The 11,427-nt window shown below is 43.8% G+C and overlaps 3 protein-coding genes across 3 annotated transcripts; 1 reads left to right on the forward strand and 2 right to left on the reverse strand.

Annotated features, from left to right (window-relative positions):
• Positions 1 to 2,727: 2,727 nt before the first annotated feature.
• Positions 2,728 to 2,967, reverse strand: M431DRAFT_44336 (hypothetical protein; the record flags this gene model as incomplete). Its single annotated transcript, XM_024915216.1, has 1 exon — positions 2,728 to 2,967. A coding segment is annotated over one exon (240 nt), but the record flags the coding sequence as incomplete, so codon positions are not given.
• Positions 2,968 to 6,291: 3,324 nt separating this feature from the next.
• Positions 6,292 to 6,648, reverse strand: M431DRAFT_488576 (hypothetical protein; the record flags this gene model as incomplete). The annotated part of the gene is made up of 1 exon (XM_024916575.1): positions 6,292 to 6,648. The coding sequence occupies one exon, from the start codon at positions 6,646 to 6,648 to the stop codon at positions 6,292 to 6,294; it is 357 nt and encodes a 118-aa protein (XP_024767119.1).
• A 2,469-nt stretch (positions 6,649 to 9,117) lies between these two features.
• On the forward strand, positions 9,118 to 10,622 carry M431DRAFT_536269 (hypothetical protein). Its single transcript, XM_024920988.1, has 2 exons — positions 9,118 to 10,067; positions 10,130 to 10,622. The coding sequence occupies exons 1-2, from the start codon at positions 9,244 to 9,246 to the stop codon at positions 10,437 to 10,439; spliced, it is 1,134 nt and encodes a 377-aa protein (XP_024767120.1). The 5' UTR covers positions 9,118 to 9,243; the 3' UTR covers positions 10,440 to 10,622.
• The last annotated feature ends 805 nt before the right edge of the window (positions 10,623 to 11,427 follow it).

Raw genomic sequence — 11,427 nt, forward strand, 5'->3', positions numbered from 1 at the left:
TGGTGCGCTAGTAATAGCTTCTTAGAGCGCTTTGAAGGCTTCCAGGGCCTTTCCTGTATATTTAATCGGTCGGTTCTTCTTAACCTTGTCGTTGGGATCCTTTTTGGTAAGATCCGTAAGTGGTGTTGCGATCTTACTGTAGTTCCTAATAAACCTTCGGTAGTAATTCGCTAGACCGAGGAAGCTCTGTACTTCCTTTACGGTTTCGGGGACCTTCTATTCCTTAATGGCTGCTATCTTAGCAGGGTCTATTTCGATTCGTCCTGGTAAGATAATATATCCCAAAAAGTTGACTTTCTAGACATAGAACTAACATTTCTCTGGTTCCACTAGCAAGTTTACTGCTTACAGTGTTTCCAAGACTTAATGCATATGTCGTTCGTGCTCTTCCAAGGTGTCGGAGTAGATCAGTATGTCGTCGAGGTAGACGATGACGAACCTGTTAATGTATTCCTTAAGGACTTCGTTGATTATTCTTTGGAACGTGGCTGGCGCGTTGGTGAGTCCGAAGGGCATAACTAAATATTTGAATAATCCGTAGCGCGTTCTGAACGCCGTTTTCTATTCGTCTCCCTCCTTGATTCAAATAAGGTTGTAGGCTCCTTTTAAGTCGAGGGCCGTAAACTATTTTGCAGTTGCTAGCCTGTCTCTGATTTTAGAGATCAGTAGCAGCGGTGTTTGATCCTTAATAGTGATTTCGTTGAGTTGTCGATAGTCGATAACTAGTCGCAACTTCCCGTTTTTCTTTGGTATAAACATCACAGGGTATCCTGCTGATGAATTGGAAACTCGGATGTATCCTTTTTCCAGTTGTTCGTCCAGCCATTCCCTCAAGGTTTTAAGTTCCTTTTCGTTGAGGTTGTAGATCTTGTAGGTCTTGGGTTGTTTTCCGTCTACCAACTCGATACAGTGATCCCACTGCGAGTATAGTGGTAACCCAGTGTCCAATATTGCCTTATACAGCTTTCGGAACTTCCTATACTGGCGAGGTATTTTGGCGAGAGTGTTGTTGAGTTCTCCTAATTCCTCTTTTTCTCGTACTTTGTTTAGTGCATCATTAAGTGCTACTAGCTCGTCTTTGAATCGTGTCGTGATTCTGTCGATGCAGATGCGTTCTGCTTTCTCACGTCGTTTATCGTATTATGGTGGTACCGGTGATTTGTTTTCTTTAAACCTGACTGTTTTCGCTTTCTTCGTAATTGGCGCAGAGGATTCCGGTTCTTCCGGCAGCGCGGCTTCGCCCTTTCGTTCTCTCTGGCATAGTTAATATTCAGGTACATCCTTGATGTCCCAATAGACCTTCTTGGTCTTCCATCGGATAATAGGGTCGTTATCGAGTAACCAGGGATGGCCCAAAAGAATATCATCTTTCGGCATGTCTAGAACACTGAATTAGACATTATGGGTGTTCCCGTTAATAGTTACGGGAAGATGATCAGTCTCGTATTCGATAAGTCCTTCTTCCACTTCTGCTCCCGTAACGCTTATGATTTGTAGCGCTCGTTCCTTCCGTTGAACGGGGATTCATAGTTCCTTAATCAGTCGTAGCGAGATCAGATTGCGATCTGCTCCGCTGTTAATATACGCAGTGACGGCACTATTATTAAGTTACGCGTTAATTCTAAGTTTCTTCATTCCGGTTGTTTTAACCGTGTCGATTCGTATCTTTCCCGGAGTACGATCTTCTTCCGTAATATTATAAGTGAGTGCGTCAGCGTGGATGACATCAAGGTCATTCGTTCTCCATCGTCGTGCTCGTTATTGTCGAAGCTTCCGGCACCATTAACATTTATTAGTGTTGATCTCGTTAATGTAATACTTGTGGAAGTGTATGATGTCCCTTCTGTAAGCGTAGCCCTTAGCGTAGGTTTCGAAGTTGAATCCGTTATAGCATAACCGTTGTCGGAGTTGCCTATAGTCTTCTTTTGCGGTTTGATGCTTCTTACAATTGTCGTTGTAGCATCGTAAGGGGTTAGGCTTAGGACATTCTAGTTCTTCCTTTTAATTGTGCCATCCTTCGATCTTGTAGTCGAGGTGCTGGCCACATCTTAGGTTAGGGCATCTGTCTGGGTCCGCTTCGGTACAGTTCTCATTATACAAGTTGCCGTGCTGAATCCAGAAGTGCCAGTCATAAATCTTGGTTTCCCAGTGTTCGGTGCATAATGTCTTGTTGCATCGTTTTATCGTCGAACGTTCGCAGTTTTCCGTGAACGGGGTATCATACATGAGTTGCATTTCTTCCCATTCGAGGAACTGGTCTCTGGTCATAATAGGGTAGTATAGGTTCGTATTAGCGCGTTCCGCTAACCCGTCGTTATTTAGCGCTAGTCGTTAAGTGATTCCATGCTGCTTGAGCATCTGCTGGAACTCGCTCGAGTCGTGTGCCTCTATCCCTTCCGAGCCGTGGTCAGAGGGTTCCTATCCACAGGGGTGATTCAGTCCCTGGGGTTCTCGTAATCCACAGTTTGCGCATAGTTCCGAGATATTAAGGTCGGTGTATCCTTGCTTTTTCCTATGCTCTTCTTTCCATCGGCGGATAAAGGCATTTTCTTATTCCTTTTCTTCTTCTGTGAGTGGAACATTAAGGGCTTCGGCTCGTGCCCTGTCGGTTTCATATTCTTCCTGAGTCATAGGGGCAGGCCAGTTGCTGTCGACCCTATCTTCTGGTTGTTATTTAGCTTCTTCGGAAGTTATGGTGTTAACCGTAATTCGTCTTAGCTGCTTTCTTTTGGGTGCCTTGGGGTACCACTTCGTCATTTCCTTTTCTTCCTTATGCATAAGACATTGATCGTCATAGCAGCCGGTCCAACTGAGTAAGTTATGGGGTACGGTTTCGATAGTGTTAATCTGAACCTTGTTAAACTTCTTATTCTCGTAGGTGGATTTTTTAGAATTGTCGGGTTTCCCGTATTTGCTCCAGCAGTCCTTTTCCTTATGGCCTGTCTTACCACAGTGGTTGCATTTGCCCGTGAACTTGCAGGTGTTGATGGTATCCAGATCCATCGGTCCTGGTTTCCCATCATTCGATAAGGCCAAGTCGCGTTTCTTACTTTGATTAGCATGATATTGGAGGCGGCGATGTACCTTGTCGTTTCCTCCTTTTTCAGCTTGCTTTTCTTTCCGTCGTTCGAATTGTCGGTCATCGATACGACTAGCCTTTTTGGAGAGTGCTTCAAACGTAGCCGGAAGATCGTCTCGTGCCAGTTTATCTTTTACTTCCGATTTTAGTCCTTAATAGTATAGCATTTTCTTAGCTACATCTTCAAGGTCTGTTTTAGCGCAGATTCGAATAAACTCGGCAGTGTATTTAGTGCATGCGCCTTATTATTGGAGTTTTAGCAGTGCGTTTTCTACTTCCTTCTTTTCATCGATTTGGCCGAATAGCGCCTTGAGTTGGTCTTCGAATTCTTTATATCTGTCGAAGAGTGCGTTGGTAGTGGCCTTTCTTTCGGCTCGGTCGTATTACTTAAAGTCTTGAAGGTATGGTTTAAACTAATTCTTGGGTCCTTTAATGAGTCGGCTTCCTGCGACGCTGACTCATCGTTCCAGCGGGGCCATAGTGGTTAGAAAGTGCCTGAAATAGGACCTCATATCCGTGAGGAATCCCTTAATTTTTCGTAGGTCCCCATCGAATAGTGTTAGCAGAGGTGGCTTGATGATCTCACCTGGTTCCTTCTTGCGGGGACCTCCCTGCTGGCCTTAAGCCGCGGGTGGTTGCCCTTATTGTTGAGCGTTAAGTCGTCCATTGAGCGTATTGATAGTGTCTTGTTAGTCCCTGATAGTTTGTTCCATACAGGTAACCAAGGCTTCAAGGTCTAGGAAGCGCTGTCGTGCTTCGGCATCGTTGGCCGGTGGTTAAGGAGTCGTGATTCCTTCTATGTTGGGATTTATTATTTCGGTAGTTTCCTCGAATAAGTCCGAAATTTCGATGTCGCTTCCGTATGTGCTCTGGACTTCACTTTCTTAATCTGTTCCTTCGTCTAGTGCGTGGAATTCGACCATTTAGTATCCTTGTAACGAATATTGCCCGTGGTCTAAGGTGACCTCCGAACAAGAGTTGTAAATATGTAATAAGCTGAGCTCCTATAGTGTTAGTATAAGAGGAATTCCCAAGGGACAAACCTTATACTAGGTTTATGTTAGCGGATAGGCCAGGCTGGACTGGCGGGCAATTAACAAGGATAAGAGGGGTTTATTCACACAACTAGTAGATAATACTTATAAGTATAATTAAGCGTTATTCTATATTCACAACTGGCTATCTAAACTATTCTAAACGAGCGTAGAGAAGTTGTATATATAATGTGATGTTCACTTGTGTTTACTTTTGTGGAAGTGAACATCTTCCTAATTGGGTAACTGTTCACTGGTGTTCACTTTACGAGAAGTGAACACAATCCTGATTGGTTCGTGCGGACCGTTGTTTGTCCGTGGTGCCTACCCTGTAGGTCTGCCAGTTGCGACCATAAGTTGTTGGGTCGTAACACTTTTATAAAGAATAAAAATTAATAAAGCTTTATTTAACTACTAGAGTTAAGTTTTTTTTACTTTTGCTATATTTACCTAACTTAAACTCTATAGAGGAATACTTTAGGAAGGTAAAATGTTTTATAAAGAAAGAATAGTACTCCCGTAATACCAAAGGGCTGCTATTTAGTCGCTTCCTTAAGTGGTGTATAAGTTAGGTAGGTGCAAAGCGTAAGAGCGCTAAAGGTTATTTCCGTTATTCTAGTATTACAATAGAGTATCCGGAGGGGGATTATAAATATATTTTGGGAGTTATTTACTATTGAGAGCTCGAAGAATGCCTACGTAAATGAATTAGATTGAGTATATAAAGCCAATACATATTAATACATACAAGTCTATATCTTTCTACCGTCACTATGTTGCCTTTGCTTGCACTTACATAATATTACACTACTAGGAGATATAAGAAAGTTCGTCTCGCTCGTTTATAAAATACTATACTTCAACATAGCCCCCTACGACCTTTCACTTTGCAAAATTATGAGAGACAAAAAAAAAAGAAAGAAAGATGTGTCGCGCTCAGAGGTTATTACAAGAGAGATAGCCTGGAACTAAGCATCCGAATTACTAACTCTTTTCTAAAATTATTAGTGCTATAACTACGTCTGTTAGCAGCACCTGTGGCGACGCAAAAGGTGATGCATAAGGCAATATGGCCGACGTGGGACGCTGGTATTCGGGCGGAAGCCACAGTATTATCCCCATTCCAGGTGATCCAACCTTTTTCGGTACTTAGGCCGTAACCAGAAGTTCTGCCTTCTAAGCATTATTAGCAATGGGTCCGCATTGATCCTGATTCTGAGCCGGATCTGAATCTGGAGACATAACTTGAGCTGCCGCCGTAGATTGGGATTCGGTTTGATATTCCCTGTCCAATTTTACCAGGCGGTTTTCGGTATGCAGGTATGAGACCGTATCGTCGAAGGATATAGTGTGTATTATGATGCCAACCTCAATTGTTTGTCGCTGCGAGCGCTTCATAGTCGCCAGGAGCGATGGGCTATAACGCTCCTCTAGAAAAAACTTACTATATAAGAAGCCGTTTGGCTCATTAGATAGCTTAGAGAGTCAGTCGTTAACATAGTATCGAGACCAATCTAAGTTTAGGACTTCTGACTACAAGCCCGCCCAACAAGATCTCACCTGTCTTCTCTGTAAATATAAACCCAAAGTCTTAGTTTTGTACGTTCAGGACCCACTCTATACTCTAGGTATAGACCGGGACATCACAGATATCTCATAATTCGCCCTGACCTGATGTATACAGCCGATTAAACCACTCTGATTGTTCTGATTATATGCGAGATTATTTATGCTTACAAGTGTATCTAGGTGGCCGGATCCAAGATTTGTCTTGCGAGTATCTAACGCTTGCACCTGCAGCTCCTCGGTTTCCTCCCACAGGCCTTGGTCTAAGTATATGGACGTAAGGCTGGACAGCATCTGGAGAAAGCAATGCCATTCCTCACTCACCACCCTATACCGTTCCTTCGAATCCACTAACCCGAACCCTGCCTCGATAACAAGCCCCCCACAAACCACACCGGTTATAAAAGTTTGGTGGCCAGGTTGCTCATCCCCCAGGCTATTGGCTTACATTATATCGGCCTCGTAGTCGTCCTTGTCATCATCCTCGTGGCTGCCTTAATCCCATACTAGCTGGCAGCTACTGACGCCCAGCCTCGTCCCTGTAAGTCTCTCCAAATTGCGCTCCACCGCCGCCTCTAGCCGCCTCATAAGATCCAAGTCTTTTTATACAGTTTATACAGCAGTGTAGGGATGATTCCGTCTATCCTCGGCCGTCCCAAAATATAGACTCATATATGCTTCAAAGCGTTCAAAATCGGCAAAGATCTCTTGTGTCTCCTTCTTTTGCTCGGCAGCAGGATTGTCAAGATAATCGAGTAGCGTTGGCGCGAAAAAGGAGGCAGCCCGGCCTTTTAAATACGTTGATGCATGTATAATTCTGTCAGCTGGCTCTACGAGCACGGTAGGAAAGAGGCGCTCAAAGGTCTTAAGCTGAAGAAAAAATTTCGATAGGGTCCCGTATTTGCCGCGAAAAACTTTTGGTCTGAAGCACTCAATGATCTCGTCAGGTATTTCGGGACTTTCACTCATAGCGTCTTATAGATGCGGATCTACTGTTCCACTTAAAAGTGATAAAATAAAATAACTTATAAAACTTATAAGACTTGATTAGAAGAAAGAATGGCTACAGGAGTTATGGAATATAAATAATTTGGGAAGCGGGGTACGGCTTAATGATGACGGGTGCTGATAGTGCTATTGGTGGAATAAGTTAGCTCGCTTATGCAGCTTTAGATTGGTATGCCTTTTATGCAATTCTGCCGAATGATACCCCTTCATTTGCTACGTACATAAACGCAGACGAGAACGCCGTAGCGGCATGTGAGCAACACATCAGTTTGTCTCGCACGAATGCGCCGCAACGAGATGACATTTGCAGAATCATGGTGACAGGGTATAATACTGTAAAATACATATTTCATTGTCTCTATGCACAATAGTCCTCTGCTTTGTAATGTCATCAGAGGTAGAGACAGAAAGTAATATTTACCTACTGCCGGGGATGACGTGGCGCCTGTCCTGGCTTTTGTTATAGTGCTCCACAGTACCTGCTGAGTACATTGGATACTTAAAGGTACGAGTCCACAAATAGCCGTCTCCTTATTACTAAATTAACTAAGAAAACCCATGACACCTATTTCGAATTTTAAGGTAAGTATCCTATCACTAAGGATTAATATTATAAGCAAATACAACAAAGAAGCCACAAGGAAGGTCGCGCAGTATTTCTATTACTTATACAGTTTTAATAAGCATTTAAGCTACTATTAGTCCCGCTGATAAATTTATTTACTACTCTTCTTCTAACTCTTTGCATTAGTTTACTATACTTACCTACTAATATATTATACCTTACAGTATCTTATATAAAACGAAAAATTTAATCTCTTTATCCTACGCCTTAAACAGCTAATTAAGAGGAAGACGTACTTAGAATATAAGCCTAGTAATAGTATAGAACTCTTTTTTTTAATCTGGATTATTTACTTATTTACAGTATTAATTACGGTAATGCTTTATAGCTTTATCTCTACGACCTATAATTTTTAACTTCTTTAGAGGTAGTACTATCTTGGCTCCAGGTATTATATTTATAATATTAATCTAGGGTCCTTTAACCTATTCTTCTTACTTAGTAGATTTAATATTTTATTCTGGTAATATTTTAGAATATTACTATGCTTTTTAATTTTTCTACCTCTCTTATAGTAGTATACTGGACTAGTTTTATTAAAATACTAGTCGGTATAGTATAATATATACCAGTAGCTGGGTTACACCAGCAGTATGGCCTAATGTCGCATCCTACTTCCGGGTATTTTAATAGATTATATACTTATTCCTAGAGCGGGATTTTATCTGTGGCGTTTTAATTATTATAAATAGTAGCTCGCTTATTTAGCTAAGCGTTTATAGCCCTCCGGCCTCAGCGGTCAGTCCTCGCCAGTATTAGTTAGCTATTTTCCTTGAAAATAAACGCAATACGAATGGTTAACGGATCCAATACCAGGCCGCAAAGGTAGGCGCGGGTGGAGGCAACGGGCTGGGCGAGCAACGCCGGAAGGGGCCCGAGCCGCAGACTAGCTAGATGCCCAATGATGGGACGGCTCAATGATTCAACGGCCCAACCTCCCACGTGAGGGCCTCAAGTGTGTCTCATGAGGTGCTGCAGGGAGGAATCAGAGGCAACCTGGCGAGGGAACTTGGTGTGAGGCAGACAGACTGACATGGGCATAGAGCCAGCCATGTCACGCTGCCGCCTAGAATTTGCGAAAGGAACCCCACTCTCTTCCTCTTAGGAAGGAAATAACACATATGGGGGAGACAGCTGTGGCCCGCATGCAGTGCCGTCTTGCATTGTGATTAAGACAGGTCTGGAGTATGATTTAGTTGTTTGACTGCAACGGTCTCGCCCATAAGCGAGGTTGGTCTATTGCGCGGCGAGGGTTAGAACTGTCTCAAATTTGAACCATGTCTGATTGAGGGGTTTAAGCTACTGCACCCTTAGTAGTGAGCGAGCAGCTAAAGGAGTACGTACATTATATCGAGCGGTCCTGATATGCCCTCAATACCAAGTTGCATCCTAACGTGTCATAAAAAAGCGTTTTTTTTTTAAATGTGGTATAAGACGGAGAGATGCGGTCTGTGCAGAAAAAGATTTAGTACATAAGGAGAGAAGGGAGCAGATTTAAGTGTAGTACCTAATCGTATAGTTCCTACAGTGGGTTCTGGCCTAGACTCTGGCCTTTGGTTGGCCTATGGAAACGGCTGGCTGTGTGAGACATGCGTGAACAAGGACCAAACTCTACTTCATTTGCAATCCTTCTGCTTCTATAGTCTACTGAGTCTCAGGCCAGCTCACAGCATCCCCATTATACTGTATATTCATTACGATATATGATTGATTGTCAAGTGTCCGCCCTCGTTGTAATAAAGTATTTCTGACTCCATTTCCATCATTTCCTAAGTCCATGCACGCTCAACCTATTCACATTTACCTAGTCGTTCTGCTTTGCTCAGAATGATTTTCTATTTGAAGTGAACCTTATCTTATGCTACTTCAACACCAACACCTAAAAAAAAAACGGTTACGGTTAGCTAAAACGATTTCCTCAACAACCCGGAATGCAATTCCCCGAGCCAGTGTCATACGGGTATCAGAGAGATTGCGGCTCCCGTCTAGCAACGTCGTGCCTTTCAACTTCCTTTAACTCATTTTCTCCGCAAGAGGTCGACACATCCGCTGCTCATCGTTCTACGCCTAACGCGCTCAGAATCGGTTTCAGCAGCACCTACCGATCGTTTAGAGACTCACCGTCGAAGGCGACGCATACGTACACGTTTAGTCCCATGAAAGCGGAGCACGGGCGGACGTCTTCCACTTCCACCGAAGGGGCTTCTTCTCCCTTCGACATCGCTGAAGAAAATGAGCGACATTACGCCTTACAACCACATGCTCGACATGAACAATACTACCGAACATTCCATGGATTCAAACTCCCTTTGGATCCATCACCCAGTTACACTGAAGCATCCCTACAGCTAACACCTTCAATTATGAAACCTACACACAATATCCCTGGCTTAGATATGGCAGACAATGCGCTATCATGGTTGTGCGGCAACGACAGCCCCATGCCTTTCTTACAGTCTCCACAAGCTCTTGAGCCCTTGGGCCTTTATCAATATTCCCAGACTCTAATGGGACGATACTACCCCCATAGGTCACTCGTGGCCCCCGGCGAATATTCAACAGAGAGGCAGATGATGGTTAACGAAATCCGATACAAGGCAACAGGGCTTCATAAGGAAATCCGGGCTTCAAGGAAGGTGTCTGAGAAAAATGATAACTCATACAACCTAGTGCAGGAGGCTAGGTGCAAGTGCGATTATCCCAACTGCGATAAAGCCTTCAAGAGAGGTGAGCATCTCAAGCGCCATAAGCAAACGTGAGTATCTTCTAGCCCCAAAGGAGCACATCGGCATAGTACTAATAAAGTCTGCCCGTAAGTTTTCATGGAGAGGGTCCTAATCGATTTTCTTGCGAGTTCTGCGGAAAGAGCCAGTTCAATCGTCAAGACAGTCTCAACACTCACCGCAAGCTGCATGCGCAACCAAAAAGCGGCAAACGAGGGGTAGAGTCTATCCCTGCTGCAATTCGTGTTATTGAGCAAGAAGACCGAAGCCGTAAGCGGCGGCTCCCCCCCAAATCGAAGTTTGCCGCAGTTAGTGTCACTGGCAGAGAAGCAAAGATGCAACTAATGATGGCAACGTGTCACGGCCCAACACATATAGGTCGCCACAATGGGCCTACGGGATAGGGCGACCCGGAATAACTATTCACTGAGCCACCAATCAAATCTTACTTGACGAATCGACCGTCGAGGCCATCGAGGACATCCAATCAACTGGACGTAAAAGCTTACTTCTCTACGCTCATTTAGATAGCTTAAATAGGCAGTTGTTAACATGGCAATTAGATTGATTACCTCTCTACTAGCTGCTTGGTTACATTGCCCGTATACCGACCAGGCCTATCCGCCAACATAAACCTAGAACTGCAATTTGTCTATTGGGGATATTCCTATACTAACCTTATAGGTACCGGTTCGTCACGCATCGCCCCATGCTTGACATCTAGAAACCGCTTGGGGCTACATTAGGCTCGGCCATTGTCCAACAGTGGGACAAGCCGCGCCTAGTAGACACATAAGCGTCGGGGGTGACTTGGATGACGGGCTTATTAACAGCAAAAACACTCTTATTCTTCGCTGCTCTCACTCATATAGAATACAGTAGGCGTGACAATACTCATCCGGACCAAATATTTATTGGTTGGCTTTAATTGCCACAACGAACTGGTTACCTATAACTCAGTATAGATGAAGTACACCCAGGGACAAATCAGCGGCTTTAGATCTCTATTGGCGGATAGGAAGGACTGGAGCAGTCTTGTAGAGGAGGGAGGCAGCTTGAAGAAGTTGAAGTTGACTTGACTTTCAATTTAAGCTTAGAGATAGAAGCCCAGAAGGAAGCGAAGGAAAAGTGGCTCAAGAAAGGACCTAGAAAGGGTGCGTGATTAAAGTCTTTGCGGATATCAAGTGAGCCACTAGAGACTAGTGTCCTGTTTGTTTGTTTGTTTTATTACAATGATGTTCATGATCGGTTTCCTCTTTTCCTCTCTCTCTCTTTCTTTAAAGAGAAGGCGCACGGACCCTTGGTACCTTGCAGTACTCTACAGTACTCAGCTGAACTGGACTGCCAGAAGTGGCTGAATATAATAGCTTGAGAAACCCTAGCACGTGCCCT

This window comes from Trichoderma harzianum (assembly GCF_003025095.1).
Source record: "Trichoderma harzianum CBS 226.95 unplaced genomic scaffold M431scaffold_50, whole genome shotgun sequence".
In the NCBI taxonomy this organism is placed as follows: domain Eukaryota; kingdom Fungi; phylum Ascomycota; class Sordariomycetes; order Hypocreales; family Hypocreaceae; genus Trichoderma; species Trichoderma harzianum.

What these genes read in the sequence shown, in the direction of transcription:
- M431DRAFT_536269 (XM_024920988.1), top strand. Translation starts at nt 9,244, where the DNA reads ATGCAATTCCCCGAGCCAGTGTCATACGGGTATCAGAGAGATTGCGGC. An exon ending in CTCAAGCGCCATAAGCAAAC is followed by an intron (nt 10,068 to 10,129) that starts GTGAGTATCTTC and finishes TCTGCCCGTAAG; the next exon opens with TTTTCATGGAGAGGGTCCTA.